Genomic DNA, 25,731 nt, shown 5'->3' with positions numbered 1-25,731 from the left:
TAAAATACAGTCTTTTCCTCAAAAGAATAAAGGTTAGTAAAATCTGTTGGTCTATTATGAATCTGCCATCAGTCAGAAATGATATTTTCTTTCTATTTAAGAAAAGATGGTATTAAGTTTAAGAATGACACTTGCTAATTACGCAGGCACTGTCAATCTAATTTGTTAAAGACAAACAGCTCAAGAACAAGGAGGAGAGATCAATCTCATTAATTAATTCTGAAACTAGCTAAAAAGACAAAGGATACCAGTGCTAGAAACAAAGTACAAAAAGGCAAATCAAGCTCATACTGAAATCATGTCTTAGTCAACTTTTCTAAATGAGATTATGAGGATAACCCGGTAGTGGGCTACGGAAAGCAGAAATGATGGAAATTCAGGTACTCGACATTAACAGAAAAGTGCATCATACAAAGCCTGGCAATCTGGTAAACTAAGCTCTGCTGTTTCCAAGGTCCTGTTGAAAAGTATCTCCTGAGGAAATTAAAATAGAATGTTTTTAAAATGTTCAGTATCATTAATAAAAATCACACACTTCCTTGCTATAAATGCTGAGTTTATGCTGAGATATTTTCATACATATATATTTGCAGTAAAATATTTTTGATACAAAAATTGGACCTTGGTTCCCCTTTCTTTCACAAGCACCTTCATGTCTTCTCAGATGCTGGAAAGTCCTCCCATCCTTATTCCCAAGTACCTGCTCAAAAAAAAAAAAAATCTTTCCACAGTTCCTCAAGCAACAGTCCTCTAATTTCTTATAAACTATTAAAAAGAAGCATAACTCTTCCTCTGGCAACTTTTTAGACAGAAGGCTCTTCAAGAAGAGACCTGTTTTTGTAAAACACCTAGAACACTTTGGAGGCTATAAAAATAAGTTTAAAATAGTCCTAATTAAGAAATATAATTATTTCATATGCCATGAACTACGGTGTGATCTTTCCTGTAGCACATCATTAAAGTGGCAATTTCTGCAAACATTCTGGCATCTTGCATCAAGCCATACATAGAAAGTGTAAGCATTTTCAAGTCTTTCTGCTCTTATGATCGACTGCTCTGGTAGCAGCAATTTTGTTTGACAACTGAACCTAAGCATAAAAGTCACCAGGAAAGTATTAGTGTCACAGCATGGGATGTCATTAGAGGATACAGTCAACGGAACTGACCAGGGTTCTACCCCAGTATGACATTTCCTGTATGACTAGGTGACTGTCACTTCTGTTAAATGTAACAACTGTAAAGATAAGTTAAGACAAAATGTGGCATCCTTGACTACATGCATCTAATTAGTAGGGATGGCAACTTTTTTGTGTTGATCGGGTCCTAAGAATCGCTCTTTTGACTTACTGCTCTACTGTGGTAATGCACTGATTTGGTGACATACTTCCACTCTTCAGGAATTGAGCCTGCCTTAAAGTTAGTTGTCCTTTTTCAATGTTGTGCACATTTAAAGGTTTCTTTTAAAAATAAGAATAGTGAAGTCTACAGCCACCCTGCAATATTGCCTTATACTAGACTTGCTGTTTCCCTGCAGCCATACACCACAATCCACCACTGTTCACTGGTGATAGCATAATAGCAAACTTTGAGAAACTGCAAAAGCAAACTAAGGTGATAAATATAAAACTTTGGTGAAATCTCTCCTGAGGTAATTATGGTAATTTGAACATGAGCTGCTTCTATGGAAACATTCTCTCAAAAACTTTTGCAGGCCTTCTTTTAAAGAGATGCCAGAAAGGAGAGCACACAGTACATTACTCTTTTTTCCCCTGTGTCCCTAGATTCAGCTCACTTAATATGGGTGCTTGGTATCCTGATAGTACATTGCTCTTCAATGTCATTTTAACCTGATTAATGGATGGTATTTTTCACCAAGTTAGCAACTCTTTTTGCAAGTCTTAGTGGTCTTATTGATCGTAGGAACAGTAAGCAATTCCAGCAAAAAAGCTAGTCAATACATTCTCTTTAGCATTCCTCTTCTTTTTAATTTGGCAGAGGTGTAAATGAAGTTTTATTCCTATCCATTCGATTTGTTCTCACATTCCACTGAGGACTTTCATTCACCTCACTTGACCTTGCCAAAAAGGGTATGCTTAGAAAAGGAAGTTCTTGCCACTGAGCATGGAGAACTCTGGGACTGGGTTGGTTTGGGACTGATGATTTGGTTTCCTTTTAATTTTTTTTCTTTCTTCTTATCTGAGACCAGAGGTGGAGAGAGTAATGGCATGAAGCAACCCAGTGAGGGTGTAACAGAGGATTCACAACCATCCCAGGGTTCAATGCTGCTGACTCTGCTAGGGCCCTGGGTCGGAACTTATTGGAGTGGACAGGCCCGGGCTCCCCTTCCACCATCCTCCCCCAGCTTAGCGGATGCTAACAACTAGGCCACCCACCCCACCCAAGACCCTACTACAATGATCTAATTCAGGGGTCTCAAACTCAATTTACCTTAGGGCCAGTGCCAGTCCTCAAATCCTCCCAGTGGGCCAATAATATCACTCATGCCGTCCAGAACCTGCCCCCCAAAACTTCACCCTCCCAAAAACTCCACCCCCCACCTGCCTAAGGCTCTGGGAGGGAGTTTGGGTTGGGGAGGTGGTCTGGGATAGGGGATTGGGGTGCAGACTCTGGCAGGGAGTTTGGGTGCTGGGTGCAGGCTCTGGGCTGGGGCAAGGGGTAGGAGAGCAGGAGGAGGAGGAGGGGTACAGCCTCTGGGAGGCAGTTTGGGGGCAGGAGGGTGTATGGGGGAAGGGGTTGCAGGCTCTGGGAGAGAGTTTGGGGTGCAAGGGGGTATGTGGGGAGGGGATTGGGATACAGGCTCTGGGAGGAGGTCGGGGGGTCGGTGCTTACCTGGGGCTCCAAGGCGGGGTGGGCCGGGAGACCTCCATGCGCTGCTGCCCCCAGGAACTGCCCCCGCAGCATCCCATTGGCTGCAGGGGTGCTTGGGGCGAGGGCAGCGAATGAAGGCACAGCCCCGCCCTGCCCCAGGGCTGCAGGGATGGGCCGGCAGCCATTGGAGTGAGCAGGCAGACACCGCTCAGCTTCGCTGCACTGCCGGGGCCCCTGGAGGGGGAGCGCCCAGGAGCAGCAGGTGGGGCCAAGGGAGAGACTCAGCCCCAAAACTGCTGGAGCCCCAGGCCACATTGGGTGGTTCACGGGCTGCAGATGACCCACAGGCCGGGAGTTTGAGACCCCTAATCTAATTGATCTTTGCGGTCTCTCACCTTTTTGCCACAGGATCTCACTTACAAAAAAAAGACCATAGTTTCAGTAGATAATATCGGGATTCACTTTTTAAATAAAAACAGATGTTATATACAAAGCAGATATGTTAGTAAACCCATAGAAAGACTCTGGTTCTGAATAGTGCTTACAGCTGAAATGCCTTGCTTTGTGCAGTAGAAGTAAGGAAATCTTAGTTGTCCCTTCTTATCTTCAAGGCTCTTTGCATTAAACAGATCATATTTTCTCCAAAACTTAAGATCTAATTGAAAAGCCAATCATTCCCCCCCATCTACATAAGTGACTGATGGGAAGCTACTCCTGTCATGTAATTTGAAGTTTAGGTAATTTTAAACAGTGAATACCATTAAAAACTTCAACATTTAGAAAATAAGTTACTATATGGTAGTGTCTGAAATCCTGCAATATCTCAGATTCCAAATTTTGGTAACCACTGGTAAACTCTGACCATGGTATGCAATATATTTCATATACGAAAAGTATCTAAAAACTTTATTGTATAGATATTTACAAATCTTTAATTCATGAGCAGCTGTTTGTAGATTTTGTTTATGCACAATTCTTTGAGAGCAAATGTGAAACAACTTTAGTTTAAGTAGGAATTCCATTTGTCAAAGGCATGTTTCTTAAGGATTTAGTTATAATTCCGAAAACTAGGCAATAAAACTAGGTAAGAAATCCGTATAAACAAAACAAGATAAAACATATCTGAGAAGGTGCCATTCTGGTTACCTGACAAGAGCGGAATTGGTTGACTAGCAATGTACATCTTTGTGGGTCTTTTCTTCCATCCAAACAGTCCAGTTCAGCTGCTACTTGATTTAGTTCTTCATCTGCATAGTAGAACTGGGCAAGGAGCTGCGGGTCAGTCCTCTGCAATGAAGAGATACATACAATATTACACTTATCTATCCCTTATTTGTCTTTACAGGAAAGACCCTTTGGTTAATTATTTACATTTAAAGGGAAACTAGTTTATGAACTGTTTTAGACCAGAACCTGACCAAAAGCTGTCAGAGTCTGATATGGGGGGGGGGGGGGGGGGTTCTTGTTAGATATATAATTATGGGTAGTTTTTAAATTTTGACCCTCCAGCACAAATAATTAAAAAAAAAACTATTATTGCAGGACAAAGACTTATTACAACAAGCATATCTCCAGAGTAGTATTGGCACGCTCAGTGATACTGGCACATAGTTATTTTGGCATAGTAAACAGCTGAATCACAAATTTTGTTTGTTAAACCAAATCAAAATATGACACATTTCAGCTGTAGTCAAAACAAGCCAAAATTGTTTTCCAAGACAAAAAGGACAGAAGTTAGTGAGGAAATCCTAACCTTCTAATAAAGAATTATGCAATTGACTCTTCTGACTTTCCCCTCTTCAATGTTTCCATGAGTCTACAGCCCACATTTCCTATGCTATAACTGTGCTGGGGTCACACATGCACACACCACTATGAGCATTTTATTATTATCCTTTTTAAAAGACCTTATTAATTTCCCAATTTTAATATTAGCAAAATGCACATCCTGTAAAAAAAACCAAAATGCTGAAGTCCTCACAACACAACATACAAAAATGTTTACAGCTATATAACCCACAAGAATTATTTAACATAAATATCCTTTAGCAAAGATCAGCATGCATCCACTATATTTGATAAGACAAACAAGTAACACTACTGTAGTTGTTTATTGCACTCATCGATGGCCTACCAAGTTAAGATGTAGTGACTTTAGCTCTGTAAACTATGCTAAAATCACTTTAGTCAATATTATTTGTCTTAATGCTTCTCAATCACTAATCTAAAGGGGCAATAACAAAAAGCTATCCTGGTAACTGGCCCACTGACCCATGTCCTTAAGCAACTCATTTGTGCATAAGCTTAATGAGTTTAAAGCTGTCTCTTGTATCATTATGAGCTGAAAAGCCTTTTAAAGTAAGAGTTCAAACAATGTGAAGCTTGTAACAAGTCAATGCAGCCTTTTGTAAGGGAGCTGAACAAGAACATACTGTACCTTAAACATTTGGAGAAAATATTTTTTCCCCTTTTCAGCAGAAAGTCACACAGTTACTGTGAGATAAATAGAAAAATACCTAGAAACATTACCAATTTAGAGCATTTCTGGATTTATTCTCCTCCTTTTAGTCCCTTTGTTGTCACCTACTACTGAAGGTCTGAAGTACGGTAACCAAGTATAAGCTGTCAAACATTTACAGGCTTTTACAGTAGTTTTCCCTATGCTTGTATTAGGGAGGAGAATGAAGCTTAGGGAAATAATTAAGAGATATAGAATTTAAACTTAAAGCACAATGAGTTCGGTCAGAGGGGAAAATATGTCTAATTAAGCTGCTGCCTGCTACAACTTGTTTTGCTAAAAATCTCTATATTTGCTCAATAAGTTTCCAAACTGCAGCCCAGATCTCAACAACAGAACTCCAGCACCTTGAGGTCCACATTCCACCACCACCCACAGACCTGTAACCCACACCAGGCTCCTCAAACCATCAGACTTTTGCCACTAAAACTCTGGATGCTCTACTGTTGCCAGCTGGCTGCCTGATCAAATCTTTCTTCCACCTATCTCCAGCTACCAAACCACTCCTATTGCCAACCTCCACAACAAGCTCCTCTCCATTGTTTTCTCCTTCATGCTCTCACCCTTTCCATTCCTTCAATCTTCCATCTATCTCCCTGTTCCTCTCTTCCATCCCCACAATCTCTTTGTTACTGTTCCCTTCTCTCTCGTTCACCCCACAGTACTGCCTCCCTGCAAAAAAGGACAAGCAGAACCTCCAAAGCAAATTCATCCTTATTTTTGTTACACTTTCCTCTCTCTACCCACTACTTCTCTCTGCCATATCCCATCTACTCAGACTGTAAACTCCACAGGCCAGGGACCTGTCTTTCTGGTAAAATTCTGGGTGCATTCTGTAAGAATTATTGCTCACCCTCTTGCTGGCAGTTTTAGTAACAAATGCCAGGTACTGAAGGGCAGATTCCGTGGTCCCAAAACTCCATGGATGGGCAGCTGCTCCCAAACTCAGGGTAGAAAAGAAGCTGAAATGCCACACCATTCCCAGCACAAAGCCTGATTGCTTTGTAAGGATGAATTTGACCCTTAGTTTCTAAGATCACCACAATTTTCCTTTTTCAGTCCTATAAGGACTGGTAGTTAAGTCCCAGAGGCAAAGTTTTAGTGAGACACGCCTGTGTCCTATAGCTTACTGCTTTCTAAATTATTTCAACCTATTGAATATTAGTTTTAAACAGATTTTGATATTTCTTTGAAAATAATTAGATGCAGGAATCAAAGTGTTAAATCCCGATACAGCAAGAAAGGCATGAATTTTAAATAAATTTAGCTAAACTACCCTGCAGAAGCAAATATAGAAGTTAAATAATTATGGTCTTAAGCAAAAATAGGAAGCTGAGTTTTGAGCTCTCACATGACTGATCTTTCAAATTGGAGGATAAGAAGCTTTAATTGAGTTCTCTCTGCTGTGTTGTGTTCTGTTGCCGATTAGTGGTATAATCTTTGATTAATTATGTCAATCATATGTGGTCTGTAGCAAGATGAAGCTGCATGAAACTCTAAATCTCCCAGCAGGGGTCATGTGAAGTGAATAACCACAACTTTCTGAATTCAATTTACACTTGATTAGCAGCAGTAAAGAGAAAGATAGTATCAAAGTCTCAGTGCTAATTTTCTTTTTCAAACTATGCAAAATATGGTTCAAATGATTCAGTCTGAATTTACTTATTACTTTTTCCTGGATTGGTATGAAATAGTATTGCAAATGTTTAAATCAACCCTTTTGATGCCAAATGAGAAATCTGGTTTAGAAGCATTTGCATGCCAAAGAGGTAATATTTAATGTGAGACCCATTGTTAAATGATTTTGGTAAAATGTTGATTTTGGACAGTATTAAAATGGAGTTTATTCTTTCAGACTACATTTTGAATCAAAGGAGACTTAGAACAACTTGATACATACCAAGAAGATTAACAAGACTTAAATGAGTGACACATTTCTTCAGCTCCAAACTTTAAGATGTTATTTCTTTCAATTTTAAAAAAGATGTTTAGAATTCATAGCCTTATGATACTTATATCATCATCCTTGTTACTTATATAGCACTAACAATGTGGATGGCCCTGTACAGAGGAGTGTGAAGAGTATCAGGTTGAGAGAGGAATAGCCTTTTAATCTTAAATATGTATTTATTTATAAAACTGCAATTCTGAAGTTGAGAAGAAAATTATACTTACATAGCTCAGTAAAGAAGAAAAGTGGTAAGTCAATTCCCCATACTATCCTGAAAGAAGTTACTAAGACTCTGATCTTGTAAGCTCATAAACATGGAGAAATCCCTGCACAAGGAGCACTGTTCAAGTCAAAACTGCACTCACTTAACATGAAGCTTAGGTATTCATCCTTCTCAAATACTGAACAGTTTGCAACCATCTGCACATGTGGGCAGTGTGGGGGTCCAAGCATATGCTTATATGTAGGGTATGTAATGGATACTTGTTTGCCGGAGGGGAAAAAGGACAAAAGGTATGAAAAGCAATCTTATTTCAAACTTTTAACAAAATATTATGCAGACCAAAGGAGGGTAAAAGCCAAAAATTAAAAATCTGACCATGTCTTTTTAAGAACCATTCCAAAAGAAGCAAAATGTGTAATTTTGAAATGTTTGGGATATTCAAATACATGAGGCAAGATCAAATTTCTTTCAAATACAACAGTTACATTACCGTGATATGTCAACGTGCTATCCAAAATCAAACCAGATTATCCTTAAAAAAAATCTGTGTTGAGTGGGTAAGGGCAAGTATTATACAACTGGAATAATCCATAGGACTTTTTAAAATTGTTTGCCAAATGTTCACCTTTCTAAAATTCTCCATCATGTTTAGTCCCTGCCCAATGTGTTTGATGTGTTTGTTTTCTAAAGTTTGAACACCTTCACAAAGGACAGGAATTTTTGACTCTACATATAGAATAATCTTGGAAGGTTCGTATGGATGACTCATTCAATCAGATCTTGGAAAGAACAGAGGCAGAAAGCATTCACATCAGGAAGCACCAGTTTAAAGGTTCCATGTATAACCTTTGCTCTGCTCCCTTATGCATGTGCTGCGACACTCTGGGGTTCAGCCCAGACCAGGATGGGGTTTTATCATCACTTGCCCTGTACCATGGGTGCCTCTGTGTTGTGCCGCCTTGGTTCAGAGCACTGACAGCAACAGCATGCTCAGCACAATAGCCTTCCACACGCCTGGTTACACCTTGCAGGGTGACACCCAAACCCTCCCAGTCCTAACTTCTCCCCAAAAATGCCTCTCTGCAAAGCTCTGCCCCTCTTACTGTGTCACCCACAAAACCTTATCAAGTTTTCTGCTCCTTTACAGAGAGACTAAGTTCGTAGCAGTTTATTAACTTAACTGGGGCTGACAAATCCTCCGCTTCAATCAAAGTACTGCAGAGAAAAACTTTTGGGGGGAAGAACTCCGGGCTGGAACTGTTGTTGAGGTTCCCCAGCAAAGAGTAACTGGGCAGTGGAAGCCAGGGTGTGGCCAGCATGTTTGTATGCTGGTTGGCGTCAGGGCTCTGAGCAACAGCAGTACAGCATCCTAGCACCAAGAGTTAAAAAGCAGGTGGTGACTGAACCCCTTACTGGCCTAGGTGAACCCCAAAGCATCCCATTGGCATAGCTGAACAGGATTGACACACAGCTTGCTATTTGACTGAGGTTTACAATTCAAGCACTAGTAAAATAGTTTTAAGTGATTCCCACCCAAGTGAAAAGTCTGGGAACAATCACAGAAAGGTTACAGTTTTATTATTTTCTGTTTGTTTATTTCAGGTGTGGAAACAGAACAGAGGACATTTAAAATGAGTGACCGTGAAACATCAGCAAAGTTAGAGCTGGCTAGTTTAGAAAAGGAGCAAAAAGCCTAAAATGAGAGGCTGAGCAAGGACAATGAGCACACCAGAAATGGGAAACCAACCAACGAGAGCGTGTGAATACCAACAATGGGAAGTGAACCGAACGGGCAAAAGCAGCACACAAGCGGGCCCTGGAAGCAGAAGCAGCTGCTCACCAATAATCCATGGAGCTGAAAGAAAAGGAAACCTTAGCAGGGGTAGGGGAGCTATATAATCTAAGAATGGAGAAAAGGGATGGACAGGTTCCACAGCCCACGGTTACTCTCTCTCCCCAAGGAACAGCAAGCTTGGATAAGCTGTGTTCTGCATACAGAAAAACAGACTAATTCCTTACCACTTTTGAAGGACTCTGCAAAGTACATAAAGTTCCAGAGGACAAGAAAATCCCAATTTTGTTTACTAAGCTCTTGGGTAAAGTATTACATATATTTAATGAAATGCCAATTGAACAGGCTTTGAAATATGAGTTTAAAAAGGTTGTACTCCAAAATTTTCAAATTACTCCTCAAGTGTATAGAGTGAAATTTAAAGATGTCAGAATTAATGACAAGATGAGTCATAGGGAATGTGTGTATACATTGTGTGATTGGATGAGAAAATGGGTCAAGGGGAAGGGGCAGAGAATTATGACCAATTGTTTGACCTTTTCACATAGGAACAGTTCCTGCGCATATGTCCTGAAGAGATTGGACAAGGTATTTGGGATAAGCCTCTGAATTCTTTCCAAAAAGCAGCTGATGCCTGTGTGAAGCTAAAGCATTCGGTGAGCACAAACTGCAAAGGGAGGAGCAGAACCCCGGTTTACCTCTGGGAAAAAGGAGCATAATTGGAAGTCTGTAGTTCAGGGGGACTGTAAATGGATGTCTGGAGTAGCCAGTGGCTAAACCTACTGCATCAATGTTGGGGAGAGGTGGTTTGCTAGTCTAGGTCAGCAACTCTTGTCAGGCCTGACATACAGATTATGACAATAGTGACTTGGGGGCAATAAGTATCTAAAATGTGACATGTTAGGTATATACAAACTGGTAAACAGCTGGTCCTGAAAATCACTGCATGGCATATGTACGGGGTGTTACAAATATGCGCTAGAATTAGGTTCTTAAAATGTTTTGGGCAGACTGGTCTTATGCATTGCTTGCCATAGATAAAGGAATGTGTATTTGCTTGTCTGACCAGCCTGATCGTCGGGCAGACAGACAATGAAGGTACATGTACATATAAGGTAAACAAAGATATCAGCTAACAAGTGGGGGAGTAGACAGCCTAGCGTCTACACCCCAGCAGGAGAAAGAAACTGTGTCTGAGCTTACTTTTCAAATAATACATTTCAAAGGTTTACTTAACTATAAAAAGAGGGGGCAAGAACCTCAAAGTTATCCTTCACCTGAGGAGTCAAAGAAACCAAGCACTTTGATATCTCAAACCTTTTTCTCCCCCCATATAATTATGGTAGCTCTTTTCTGCACTCACTTCAGTTTTCAACATCGTTTTTAAAATGTTGACATCAGAACTAGGCATAATACTCCACTGCCAGTCTCACCAATGCACCTACCTCCCTACTCCTACTTACTACTCTCCTGTTTATACATCCCAGGATAGCCCTTTTGCTATAGTATCACACAGGGAAGCTCATGTTCAGGTGTTTGTGTCCATTATGACCCCTAGATTCTTTCCTGGATACAGGTCCCCTTTCTGTAGGTATAGTCTGTATTCTTTGCTCCTAGGTGCATAACTTTGCATTTGGCTCATTAACATATATGTTGCTTTAATGGGCCCAGTTCACCAAGCAATCCAGATTGCTCTGATTGCCCTGTCCTCATCATCATTTACCACTCTTCCAACCCGTGTGTCATCAGCAGATTTTATCAGGAGTGATTTTATATTTAGGATAGAGTATTTATTAACATGACCACATACCATTATCTTGCAGGATCCCTATTCACTGCACAGGTTGGATACATGAAAGGTCACTAATACAAACAAACTCACTCTAGTTGGCTACATACACTTAAATACTTTGCCCTATGCCATACATATTTCACCCAAAATATGCAGTAAATTGGAAGCTATTACCTGGAGAATATATTACATTATTTTGCCTTTTAGCTGTTACAGTATTTAAATTAACTATATTACAGCTCTTCTCATGCATGTCTGCTTTGTAATAGATCAGACATTTAATTTGCACGCTCCTGACAGCTTTTACTTTTCACTCTGTAAAAGACCATCCATTGTATGTTTTTATTAAACATCACCTTCATCTTTTATTCTCACTAAGCCAACGATAAAGACTGGTTGCCATTGACCAGTTCAATGGAAGACAGACTCTCGTCTTCTCATGGCTACAGTTAGTGTTTACCAAATAGGTTCAGTCAGTGTTCGTTGACTAGGATTTGATTAGTTTGATTTAACTTACAATACATTTTTTATCTGAGTTACAGTTTTGAGTTGGGTTATATTTTAAGATCTTTTTCTTTGTGGCTTTCTCTCAAGGGGAATTGTGAGATGAAGAATTGTTCATTTTAAAGTTGTATGGTTGAAACTCATTAGGAGTCACATTATAGACCAACAAAAAGAACAGGAGTACTTGTGGCACCTTAGAGACTAACAAATTTATTAGAGCATAAGCTTTCGTGGACTACAGCCCAAGTAGTCTCTACGGTGCCACAAGTACTCCTGTTCTTTTTGCGGATACAGACTAACACGGCTGCTACTCTGAAACTGTCATTATAGACCAGTAAGACCAGATGTTACATGCTATAAGCTAAAAAGATCCTATTGTCGCATCTTGTAAACAATTGACCTTTATTTGTAAAATATTGAGGTGTTTCTTCGAAAGGACAATATTTAGTCACCTGCTTTGGCTTTCATGGCATGGTCCCTCTAAGCATAAGACAGAAGCGAATAGCTACAGCACTGAAGCTGGGAACTAAAAATCAGGGTGACAGTTAGCCAGATATCAGAGTTACTGCTTATTCACTCAGAATTTCTGAAATTCAGTTTTAAGACTTCTTTGAAAATAGCACTTCCAGAAATAGGGACTCTCCCTGTTGGAGATTTTCCTCTTTGTAAAGCAAGAGGCTAAAAAGCAAAACTGCAGGAAGCCTTTAAATCTATTAAATAATGAGAGATTTGATCACTGAATTACAAAGGCAGGTTCTTCCTGGTGCTTAAGTTTTTGGGTATGTAATGATGAGTGAAAGCATATCGTATCAGGTAAATTATGAAATTATCCTTAATATAAAACTTAAGAAAACTATTCTAGGTAAACATTTATTTTTACTTTGCTTTGGAACAGAAAGTTCATATGCATTCTTCCTCCCCCACTACCACCACAGGAGAATGTAATCTTCTTTATAACTAAAGCTGTTTATTTATGAGAATCAAGCCACAAATAAAAAGCCTAATTAGCTAAGTAAGGCACTGAAGACATTTTATTGCAGCTATTTAGATGGACCTCATACAGTGTGCTTCACTGTGAAGAAACTCAAAATAGAAAGAAAAGCATCATCTAAGGGCATTGCAAATCAAATTCATAATCAAAAACATAATCTCTTAAATATTTCCAAATTTTTAAGTGGAGTCTGCACATAAATTAGCAGTTAAGTGTGTTATATCCAGGTTGTCACAGCCACCTCAGTTTTAGAAGTCTCATTTCCACCATTCTCTGCAATGCATAAAGTACTTAATTTATCTTACTTTGATGTCTACATCTTCATTTACCCAGTGTAGACATGAATGTATTATCAATGTGACTGGCAGCATCCTCCAGTGAAAGGTAAATAATTTCAGTACCAACCAGGATCTGCTTCCCTTGATAACCTTTCCCTAAAGTCTCTGTTCTGCCTTGGCAAGAGACAGTTAAATCAACAATGCTCAGATTTTTCTGCAGAAAATGTCATTTTTAAATTGTTTTCTTTCTTTGTCTTCTCACTGGAATAAAAGCAAAGGAAAATGGAAATATCATGAATGAGCCACAGAAAAGACCAGAACAAGGAATCCATAGTGGGGTCTGAATCCTGGGTGTTGATAGAATTATATGGAGCTGCTGCCTGTCAGTCATCCTGAGAAGGACAAAATTAATCATTTCTGTTTTGCTGAAGGCTGCAGAACAACAGAAAATCCTAAAATCTGACCAGAAATGATCTACTGAGCCAGTACTTAAAGGCTTAAGACATCAGTTGCTCATTTGTATTTTCCTGAGTATTTATCCCTTTGCTATACATTTAAGAAATCCAGCAGTCTACATAAGCCAATTAAATGTTTTTCTCTACAATGTGTTCCAAAGGTATTGTTTTATGAGTTCAGCTGATGGTAGATCTGAATTCCTGTTTTGACCACCAGAGGGAATGGTGGAAGCCTCCATGCACTATAAAACATGCATTTAAAGTGGTACTTTGACAAACATCTACACTATGCATTTTTTACCTAGACCCGCCACCTGTTGCTACCATTGGTTCTGCTCCACCAGTGTTAGTAATGGTGGGAACACTAGCATAGACAAAGTGTGGGTGGCTCTGGGTGTTTTAAGTGTCATATCACATAGATCTTTTCTGAGCAAGGTTGGATATGGTGTTTAAAATGCCAGCTGCCACCTGGAAATCTGTCTATACTAGCACTCCTACTACTGCTTCCACTGGTGGAGACGTACCACTTGAAGCCAAGAAGAATTCTTTAAGAGAAAAGGACTTGTAGACACAGCCCAGGAGCGTCTTCCTTTGCTAGTTCCTGTGGAAGAAGTGGTAGAACCAGGGCCGGCTCTAGCGGTTTTGCCGCCCCAAACAGCAAAAAGAAAAAAAACAAACAAACAAAAAAAAACACCTCAAACTTCCCATTCCTTAAAACAAACATAGTGGCTGCTAGCAAAGTTGCATGAATACAAAAAATTACTATACAATACAGGAGTCAGAAGGGGGAATTCACAAAAGAAGGCACATTAATGCAGATCAAAATTTGGAAAGGCTATAGTTTAAGGACTTTATCCTGCCCTCCAGTATTCAGAACAAATGGCCTAATATTTTGGAAAATCAGCTTTTGTACACACTGTCAAAGGCAGAACTGAGCTCTAAGTGTTTTAAAAACATTAATCTATGCAGTTCAGATTTAAAAGGCAGCTACAATATAGCATTTTTATAAACTACATAGCTGTACTAGACATTATGCACTAGTACTCCTCAAATGAATTTTAATAAGGTATTTAAATGAAAACTGGTATGAAATCTAACTTTAACACCTGGTAATGAAAATGAAGATATGTAGGACATGCCTGGTCTGTGACAAAAGCAGCTCTATGTCTAAAGCCAAATACTTTTCAACAAAAACAATTTATCCAATTGCCCCTATGAAAAGGAAGGTCCTTACAGTGCTACAAGCTTATCTGTTAGAAGCTTGTTATGCCAGTTACAAATTCTTAGGGAAGCTTGTCTTGTACATTGAATAGTTCCAAGACTTCAAAGTTGTTTTTTTTCCCCCAGAAGAGAACAAATTACTTGTTCAACTGGGCCCGTTCCTCATACTTTTCTGTTTTTTAAACTCAGGTGAATATGTGCTACCTCTGCCTTATACATATACTTGGCAAGTTCCTTAAAACAGCATTGCAAAATTCAAAGACCAAATTCAATACATCAATAGGCAACAATCCTGCACTGGTAGGTGGAAAGGTCAAAATACCTAAAAGATCTTTTCTATTTATAATTCTATTATAAACCAAACAACAATAAAGATTTCTTATAACACAAGTGGCATAGACAAGTTAGTAATATATTTTTCTTTTAACTTATGTGACATTTTAAAATCTAGGAAGCAAAAGCAACTTTGTCAATGTTCTAATCTTCTTCCTTTCTGTATTTCAGAAAGAGGGAAAGTTTGAGAAGAGTTTCAATTTTGGACACAATAGTGCTTACAATAAAGAATGCTGTTTTGCTGGCTTTCTGGTGCTGTTGATCTCAGCAAATTTGAAAAGTGATGATTACATTCATACTCCAAACTAGGACTCTGCAGATGTCAGGTCCACTGTTTTTGTGAAAGTCAATAAAGTCATCCTAATGGCCCTTAGTAACATGATCTGGGTTCAAGCCTATTTTCATTAGAAGTGCACAATAAAGTGCAAGCTGTGGTAGTATTGGTTGTGTTCCTTATCTTGGGTTTACCATTTGTAGTTGGAAATGGAGGTACATAAAATCAAGAGCTATGAGGGACAGAGAAGTTGGGTAGCCAACCACCGGCGACACTAGAAACATCACTTGATATACTGCAACATTTTACCCTGGGATAGCCATTAATAATCTAAACAAGTCAATAAAATAAAGCCTGCAAACCTATTCTGCTGACCATGACCGATGCAAAACATGAGATAATGGGTGAAAACCAGGCTCTGTTAGAGTTAACAGCATTGACTTCAGTGACTCCAGGATTTTCCCCAAAGACTTTATATCAGATAGAAGTTTTCAAACAGACAAAATATTTTAAACAAAACAAAACAATCAACTATATGCAAATTGGAACTACATGCACTGGGCCAGGAACACTGATTTAAATAAAAGTATCTACAGATGCTGCAATGGAAACTAAAAGAAGCTAATGAACTATAGATTTATTCAATACCTACAAAAAAGTCAAAATAAAAGAGCAATAATATATAATCTGATGGAAGCATACCTTATTATCAAATGAAAGAGCTCCAAAACCAGACTTTAAAAGATTCCTCTGCCCATCCCCCTACCTGTCCCCAATGTCTACTGAACAACCATGATGTCTTCCTTTACCCCATTCCTGTCCTGTAACAGGGCACTGGTCCTCTGGGTATATGCGCAGCCCAATATACCTATTACAGGCTCTGGCCTTTAAAACCTGGAATTCTCAAAGAGATAATCTGGAAGAATAGAGAGAAACTCCAATCCCAGGGCCCAAGAATGAGAGCAAGATTGTGAACAGCAGGAAACAGGATAATAAGGCTTCCTGTCTCACAGAGACGGGACTAGCAGTCAGCTTTAGAGCATGCAAAAGCTGCTGGGGAAAGCACTCCAGTTGTGCAAGGAGAGGGCTCCCCCGCAACTGGTACCAGAGCTAGAAAAAGGAGGACATTTTACCTGTATGGAGCAGGGAGGAGCAGGAAATAGCTGGACCAATTTTGGAGTTGGGGGAGAGCGCTGCCATTCTAGTTGACCAGAAGAGAGTGAGGTCTATGCAGTCCTGGAGAAACCTATTACCTAGATCTGTCAGATGCCACCATGGGAATATTAAAACCCAACTATTGTGTAACAATTAATAAAGAAAGGAATGAGGATTTGGGAGCATGTGACGGCTTCTAAATAATTTGAACAGAATGTCTTTTTTTGGAGGGAGGAATGGATAATCGAGGCAGATTTAAAGATTCACTCAGATGCATGAGATGGAATAGGTTTGGGATTTTTTTTACCAAGGCATGTGGTATTGCAGAAATGGCTCTCTGACTGGATAAAAAAGGGATAGTAAAGGATACAACAGTCCTGAAATTATTTCCCATTGTAGTGGCAGTGACTGTTTGGAGAATGTGCATGTTTTGGAATGACAACATGGCAGTGGTGCATGTCCTCCAGATTGCCCAGAATTATGAGGTGAGTAAGGGCATTTGCACTTCAGTGTTTAAACTTCAACCATAAGTTAGTTGGCAAAACAGGTGCCTGGGGTTGATAATGGCAGAGCCAATGCATTGTTTCACACTTCCAGGTGGACAGATTTCAGAACCTGGCACCAGGACCCAACGTGGAACCCAAACAGAGGCTGGTAGCACTCTGGGGGAGGATGGCTCTTAGAGTTGTACAAAGATCAGTAGCACTGGAAATATTTAGGGCTGATGACAGGATTTTTAAAGATTTTGTCTAATTTCAGGGGACGGAGGACCTGCCTATGATATGGCCATTTCCAGATGACCAGATACTTCAGTACATAGTATTGCTGACAACCTGTGGGCTTGCATCATTTACCACCTCCAGCCACCTATCAGTCTTTACATTTACCAGGAGGATTGGGGGCTATCCCAGATCATTGTAGTGAATACTTTAGTTAGTTCAGAGGGTTTTATTGATGTGGTCTCATCACACAGGCCCTAGAGAGGATCCCCATCTTTGTTCAGACAGTTAGGGATCTGGGGCAAGTTCTCAACCAAATATGCAGAAGCGGACAGGAAGTGGCCTTGTTCAAGGCTGCATTCCTGGAAGCATTTTTTAAGCTTTTAGAGTCAGTGAACTAGTGCCTGGGTTGGTGAGGGATATGTTGGGAAAGGCTTTGGAGTGGAGGGATTTACAGTAGGAGGCGCAATTGGTCATCTTGACCCAATGAAAAGGGGCAGGGTGAGTCCATAATGCTATTGGTGATGGAATGAGGAATTATATAGTGATGAGAGCTGGTCAGGGGGGTGGAAGGCCCTTCACAATATGTCTGTTACAGTTTTAAGAAAGGGGCTTATAAAGTTAGGGCTACAGGCGCATGAATTTAGTGCCCACTTGCTCCAGACTGGAGCTGCAATAGTACTGCCCAAATAAGGCTAGGGGCCAGTGTGATTCAAGCAATTGGATAATGGCATTCAAATTTATACAAGACATACATGAGACCTCAGATGGGAAAATTAGCTCTGATTCTCAGTTTCAAATTTCAAAATCATGCACATGGTCCAGGCAAGCAGTGGTGTGGCTATGTGAGCAACAGTATTTTACACTGGACACGTAGGCACCAAGTCGTCTGGAGGTTCGCAGCTGGATCTAGGTGGTGAGGCAATCTTGAGCTGGCATGGGAACAGGGGTATGCTATGGGACCAGCTGATGCCCCTTATACGCTCTTTGGCAGCTCAGAAGCAGGCACCAGATGTGATTATTGTTCACCTCAGTGAAAACTATTTGGGAAGGTGTAAGGGGATCAACATGATAAACAGAGCTAAGGCAAATCTGAGGGAAGATCCAGGATTTTTCCCAGGGACAATGATTATTTAATCTGAAACACTGCAGTGCAGGGAGCAGTGAAACTTCCACAGGTGGATAAGATTAGGAGGTATGTAAATAGGTAGGTGGCTAAACACATACATAACCAAGGGGGTTTGGTCATTTCAGATCTGGACATATCTTATTGGGCACCCCAGGGAGGATGGGATACACCTATCCAAATAAGGGGTGGATATACTTTTTTCTGATATTAAGGAAAGAATCAGTGAATACATGGAAGCACAGCAGGAATGTGGGGGAGGCAGCCAAGCATAATTGCTGATGCCTACTTGTGGAAGATGTCTAGCGCAGGAACTTGTTATGGAAGAGATATGGTTATTGGATACAATGGCAAAAAAAAACCAAAAAATTGTTACTTACCTTTAGTAACTGTTGTTCTTCAAGATATGTTACTCATATCCATTCCATTCTAGGTGTGCACGCGCCCACGTGCACGGTTGTTGGAAATTTTTGCCTTAGTGGTATCCATATGGTTGGCAGTGGCACCTCTTTGAGCGCTTCACTCATGCACTGGTATATCAGGTGCCGTTGAGCCTACGCCCTCTCAGTTCCTTCTTGCCGGCAATTGTGACAGAGGGGCAGGAGGGCGGGTAATGGAATGGACATGAGCAGCACATATTGAAGAACAACAGTTAAGAAAGGCAGGTAACTGTTTTTTCTTCTTCGAGTGCTTGCTCATGTCGATTCCATTCTAGGTGACTCACAAGCAGTACCAGTGGAAGTGGGCTCGGAGTTCATGGTCTTGCAGCTTGCAACACTGCCCTGCTGAACCAGCATCATCCCGGGCTGCGGGGTAAGCACATAATGGGACGCAAACGTGTGGACAGATGACCAGGTAGCAGCTCTACAGATCTCTTGGATTGGCATGTGAACCAAGAAGGCCGCTGATGACGCTTGCGCTCTAGTTGAGTGCACCTTGACAAGTCCATCTGGGGAGTTCCCCACTTTCAGAAAATCATACTGGCCACCTCCAGATGGAGTGACCACTCAGGGTGGGATGATAAGGTCCTGCTGAGGCGATCTGCCAGCATATTCCTGGTCCCAGACAGGTGCATGGCTACCAGATGAATGGCATGCTGCACACAAAATTCCCAAAGGCAGAGAGCTTCTTGGCAAAGGGCTGGCGACCTGGCTCCGCCCTGCCCGTTGATGTAATACATCACAGTGGGATTGTCCGTGAGGATCTACACCACTTTGCCGCTCAGCTGAGGCAAGAACACCTGGCAGGTCAGGCAAACTGCCTTTATCTCCCTGACATTGATGTGAAGGGCCAAATCGTCCCACAGCCAGTGGCCTTGAGTGCTGAGCTCACCCAGATGGGCTCCCAGCCCAGGTCCGAAGCATCTGAGACCATGGTCAGCGATGGGGATGGGGGTGCAAAGGGAACACACTTCAACATCAACCCAGGGTTCAACCACCACTCCAGGGATGACAGGATGTGATCCGGCACCCTGACTATCCCATTTAGGTTGTGTCTGCTGGCAGTGTAAACCGACGCCGCCCATGCTTGCAGAGGCCGGAGGTGGAGCCGGGTATGACTGACCACATATGTATAGGCAGCCATGTGGCCCAACAACTGCAGGCAAATGTGAGCCATGGTGAGCGGGTGGTTCTTCACATGGAAGATCAGGTCTGACATGGCCTGAAAGCAAGCCTCCGGAGGGAAGCTCTGGCTCACATGGAGTTGAGAACCGCCTTGATGAATTCTATTAGTTGAACTGTTCTTAAAATGGATTTTTGCTTGTTTATTAACAGGGCCAAGCGGCAGGTGGAACGCAACAGATCGAGGCTCCTTTGTACTTGTTCCCGGGACCTGCCCTTGATAAGCTAGTCGTTGAGATATGGGAAGACCTGGACCCCTTAATGTCTCAAATAGGGGCCACGGACACCATACATTTCATGAAGATCCTTGGAGCCAATGACAGGCCAAAGGACAGCGCCATCAATTGGAAATGGTGTTCGCCCCCTATGAAACAGAGGAACCGTCTGTGTCCTTGGAATATGGAAATATGGAAATAGGAGTCTTTCAAGTTGAGGACAGAGTACCAGTCTCCCAGATCCAGGGAGGGGATGATTGAGGCCAGGAAGACCATGCTAAACTTCAACTTCTTGAGGCATCACAGGTCCAAAATGGGTCTGGGGCCCACTTTTGTTTTTGGGATTAGGAAATAATGGGAGTAGAATCCTTTCCCTGTCATGTCCAGAGGGACCTCTTCTACCACTCCCATGCGCAGGGGGGTTCTTGACCTCTTAGATGAGGAGTTGCTTGTGAGAAGGGTCCCTGAAGAGGGACGGGAAAGAGGGGGCGGTGGGAGGGAGGGGCGGCCAAAAGTGTCTCAAGGTTACACCTTGCAGGTATCTCCAGCACCCAATGGTCCAAGGTGACTCGTGACCAGGCCAAACAGAAGGGATGAAGACGGTTGAGGAAAGAATGGAGTGGATTCTGGGAGATGATGGGGGCATCATTCTCAACTGCACCCTCAAAATGAGTGCTTCTGGCCCCCGGGGCGTTTTGCTGGGCTGGGCTGCACAGATGAGCAGGAGGAGGCTGAATTAACGTCTCCGTCCCTTCTCCTTGCAGACCCCGAACAAGATTGCTAAGGCCTAGGCAGTGGGGGCGGCTGGAACTGCTTCCTCGCAGACTGCAGCATGGTTTGCTACCCAAAATTGCAGGCTGGCAGTCTAATAAATTTTTCTCCCAAACAGGTCCTATCTTTTGGCCTCTATTTTTTGGGGTTGAGCTGGTATGACCTTGCTTATCCTTTTCATTGGCCGCAGAGACCACCAGTGAGCCCGGGGGAAGGTGGATAAAAAGGTATTCAAACCCTTTGGCCAGTACAAAGTATTTTTTTCAGTCCCTTTTGAGGAGGGAGGGGTGAATGAGGGGGTTTGCCAGAGGGTCTTGGAAATCTTGACGACACTGTCATGCACTGGTATTGCGACACGGGCCGGGATAGAGGCTGACAGGACATTAAACAATGTGTCTGCCTGCTCAGCCATTTCCTCCACCTCGAAGTTCTCGACCACCCGAGGCCTGGTTTTCTTTAAAATCGTCCGGCGGGCTGGCCCTCAAGGGTCCCGCAACCACCTCATTTGGGGATGAAGATGATGACGATGACTGTACCACTGGGGAAGGCTCCGGGGCATCTTCCCTGGTGGGGGAGGGAGGCTTAGGGGTAGGTGCTCCTCCACCTCCGACTGTGCTTCGTGCACTGAGCCCGGTGCTGTCAGTGCCACCAGCTGTTGCTCCAAGGCGGTGGCCGATGAGCTCTGTGAAGTGGGCATCGTCATGACCGACACTCCGCATGCGTTCCAATAAGGCCACTGAGTTGGCCACTGGCTGTGCTGCCAAGGTGGCAGCATCGATGTCGACACGGCCTCGGGTGCCCATTGCCATCGGTACAGTCTAGGCAAGGGGCTGAACTGTGCTTCTGAGCTGGAGGAATCCCCTTCCGGTGACCACGGTGGGGCCGTCAACGCCTGAGTCTGTTTGCTGACTGTCACCGTCGGAAACCGGTGCCGGGACGAGGAGATCAGTGCCAGTATCGGGGGGACTGGTGCTGGTGCCGGGAGGTCCGGAGTTGCGACAGGGAGCACTCCCACGAGGCAGGTGACCCGGACTTGTGCCAAGAGAGTGATCAGCGGGAGGATGAACGGTGCAGCAGTATGGAGACCGGCATCTCCCTGTAGGCAATCTGCGTCAAGATGGCGGGGACTGCGATTGTGATGCTGGTGACCGAAGCGAGCCTCAGAGGATCTGGGCTGTGATTCTGGTAATCTGTGGTGTGGAGGTGGAGAGCGCTGCTTCATTTCGGGGGATCAGTGGTGATCCACTGCCCCCTGAGGGGGTCTTAGCAGCTGGCTTGTCTCATGGGGAGCCTTGCCAGTTCCTGAGGCACGTGCTGCGTCAGTGGCGTGGGCAGAGACCTTTGCTCTCTTGGCACCAGAGGAGCTTATGAAGGCGTTGGTGCCATCAGGAGCTTAGGTCCTATGCTGCTCCCAGGAGTCAGTGGTGGACTTTTCAAGGGCTAAGGGCCCCGACCAGAGAGGCATGAATGCATGGTTCCGGAGTGGCTGGGCAGCCCGAATATGGTCTCTTCCCCGATGATCCATGGCCATTCTTGCCTGGTGCCAGGGAGATGTGCTTCCTAGCTTTTTATTTAGGCACTGACGACGGGGAATGGTGCTAGGCAGAGCCTGGTGTCGAGGGTGCACTGCGCACCTTGATGAAGGTACTTGGCAAATCCTAGCGGGACTGCACGGAAACTGGATGAAGAGTGGACTCCATGAGGAGAGCCTGTAACTGAATATCCCGCTCCACCTGCATGCTGGGCCAAAAGTTTTTACAAATAGGGCACTTATCTCTCATGTGTAATTCCTCCAAGCACTTGAGGTAGCTGCTATGGGGGTCACTCACAGGTATAGGCCTGGTGCAGTCTGTGCAGGACTTAAATCTGGGAGACTGGGGCATGCCCCTCCTGGGGCAAAGTCCTTGCTGGGACTCTAACTGCTAACTACACTTAACTACTACTTAACACTAACTACTATAAACAAACTATTTACAAGGCCCTAAGACTCGAAGGAAGACAAATCCGCTAGCCCTTGCTATGCAAGGAAAGGCGCTCTGACTAATCACCGTGGTCGGTAAGAAGGAACTGGGAGGGTGTAGGGTCGGTGGTGCCCGATATACCAGCGTATGAATGCGGTACTCAAAGGGGCACCACTGCCAACCCTGCGGATATCACTAAGGCAAAAATCTCTGTCACAAACTCACAGCCTTATTAATTAGTCATCAGCAAGAGGGAGATTTTGCATGCAGAGATTTCAAGAGTTAGACACCCACTGGCAAGCACCACTTGGAAAAGGATGTAAGGGAAAGCATCCTTAATGGAGCTGAGAAAGGGAGGGTACATCTTTCACAGTGGGGAGCCAACCCCCTTCCTTTTCTAGTCCCCAGCACTCTTATGAGAGGAGGGTGGCAGATGCTGTGATAAGGTTGCGGATTACCTGGAAAGTCTTAAGGAAATGGTGACGATGCACTGTACTATTTGTTGCCAGGTACTTCCTGATATTTTAAGTGACTAAAGTTACAGCCTAATTAAACTACATACATTGCCTCTCCTCTTACTTCCGGAGTGGCCAGACAATGTAGTGGTGCTTGCCAGTGATATCTAACTCTTGTCATCTCTGCATGCCAAAATCTCCTTCTTGCTGTTGACTAAACCTCAAAACTTTCTACACTTTGGCTCACCAAATTGATTGTTTTGCCATAACAAGTTCCCATCTCCTGATATTTATCATACCAGGAGAGGTTCTTTTCCTGAACATTGTTGTATAACATAATAAAACTGAATCTCGATATTTTGCTAATTAGTATTTTACTATACAACATTTTCTTTGGGAACCTGGTGTCCCCGATCCTGAACGCATCTCTGGTCTGGTAAAGCACAGCTTTTATGAGGATTGTTTCAATACAATTTGCAGCCTCTCTGATAATCTTATTTGTGACTTTATCTTACTTCTTGATATGCTGTTGATGAGTTTTCTTCCAGATTGTTGATCTGTCTGTTATAATTTGTCCATGTTTAACAGCCATAGAGTAAAGATGGAAATCACTACAGCATGGTAAAATGTTATGGGTGGTCCTCTGTGATACCATGCATGTTTCAAACTATATTGCAAAGGGCAACATGCAGAATATTTTAGTTTTAACTCAGGAAATAATGTCTTGGTTAATGATGGCAGTGTCTGACAAAACTCCAAGACTAGGGAAATATGGTACAGCAGAGAGTTCAGTAACAATGATTATACAGGAATTTTTATATAGTCTCTCAGTTATAGATTGGCACAGCACATTTCTTAGGTTTCTTCATACTCAAAGTACATTATTTTCTCCTCTGTTTCAGCGAACTTCACCTTCACACAGTGCACAGTCAACCTGTGGAACTCCTTGCCTGAGGAGGTTGTGAAGTCTAGGACTATAACAGGATTTAAAAAAGAACTAGATAAATTCATGGAGGTTAAGTCCATTAATGGCTATTAGCCAGGATGGGTAAGGAATGGTGTCCCTAGCCTCTGTTTGTCAGAGGGTGGAGATGGATGGCAGGAGAGAGATCACTTGATCATTACCTGTCAGGTTCACTCCCTCTGGGGCACCTGGCATTGGCCACTGTCGGTAGACAGGATACTGGGCTGGATGGACCTTTGGTCTGACCCAGTATGACCGTTCTTATGTTCTTATGATGATCTGAGGTCCTCTGGAGTGTATTTAGTAAGAGCATAATCATCAGTATAAAGTTGTTCATATATAACCATATTTACTTTGCTGGATGCTCTCAAACTTCTCAGGTTGAAGACTTGCCAAATGTCCAAAATTTAATAGCTTTTGGCATCACATCACTAGTGCAATCATTACTACAAAAAGATTTCATAGCAATTTTGTGTCTAAACACATTTTTGCTCAATTCCAATAATGTTGAAATGGTCCCTACATGGTGCCTTCCACAGAGACACTGCCCAACCTTGTAGCATATGCTTGACATTGTGATTTCAATGAATTTCTCCAAAAGTCAAAGTTTGATAGAGGTTTCCATAATTTTAGTTAGCTAGTATCAGAGTCTCTGGGACAATCAGTAAGAATTTTGTATAAGCCCTTGTTGGTTTCCCCTCATGTCTTTGCTTTAGCTGCAGAGCAACCAATGTACTGGATGACATAGTATCACAGGTCTCTCATTTGTGTCCCTTCCTCCATACCCCATCTAAACTGCCTATTTTTGCTCAGTAAGGCATTCCTTTGACTCTTCAGATGATGCTCTCAAGTCCTGTCCTTGAACTCCCAGTCATATACTGGGATTCCCTTGGGAAACAAATGGGTTTGTACAACTATTTTTGGCCTTTCTGCACCAGCTCAGCTTCTGAGATAGACACATACAATTTAAGTTAAGTGAATTCTCCCCATTAATGTGCATTTTTAAAAACTATTATTTAAACCACATAACTCTTTTGCTGTTAAATCATTAGCTCTTTTTAAAAATAGGTTCCTACAATCAAAAGATACAAAAGGCGTAAAACAAATATTTAAACCTAAAGTTAAATAGATAAATGAATTACAAGGGGTATAATTTCTTAGGCAGTTCTGCAGTCCTAGCAAGAAAAAAGAAACAGCGACTACACAGTACAGCATCTCACCAGGTACTTAAGATCTTGTATTCCCCGTCTCTTAAAACAATATTACCTTCATTGATTCTTCTGAGTCATTCCCTTGACTAGCAAGTTAAATCCAGCATCTGGCATAAATAAGGAACTATTTAGTTGATGAAGCATTTTTCCTTCCCCTAAACTTGAGAAAACAACTTCCAAGAAGGCCATTACATACATAGCTGGTAGCCAGTTATTCTCTATTGATCCACAACCTCACTTGCAATAATCGTCAAATATATCTTTTGCATAATATTTATATATTAAAACATACAGATTCCTTTGAATTGCACTCTTGAAACTTCTATTTGCCAATATTTCCTGCAGAACTTCAAGTGCCAAGGATGCTCAAG

At 42.2% G+C, this 25,731-nt stretch overlaps 1 protein-coding gene across 7 annotated transcripts in view; it reads right to left on the bottom strand.

The window, feature by feature from the left end:
* Positions 1 to 25,731, bottom strand: part of ZFYVE28 (zinc finger FYVE-type containing 28) — a 292,274-nt gene that overhangs the window by 121,189 nt on the left and 145,354 nt on the right. For all 7 annotated transcript variants that reach the window (XR_004645803.1, XR_004645804.1, XR_004645805.1 and 4 more), the window contains exon 2: positions 3,976 to 4,116. Coding sequence is in view for 3 of the 7 variants with exons in the window: in XM_034771176.1 (XP_034627067.1) it covers positions 3,976 to 4,116 (141 nt within the window). In the remaining 4 variants the exon portion in view is untranslated. The remainder of the gene's footprint in view (positions 1 to 3,975; positions 4,117 to 25,731) is intronic.

This window comes from Trachemys scripta, chromosome 5, assembly GCF_013100865.1.
Source record: "Trachemys scripta elegans isolate TJP31775 chromosome 5, CAS_Tse_1.0, whole genome shotgun sequence".
Taxonomy (NCBI): Eukaryota; Metazoa; Chordata; order Testudines; family Emydidae; genus Trachemys; species Trachemys scripta.
The sequence above is the reverse complement of the archived record's forward strand: the minus strand, read 5'-3'. Positions and strand labels throughout refer to the sequence as shown.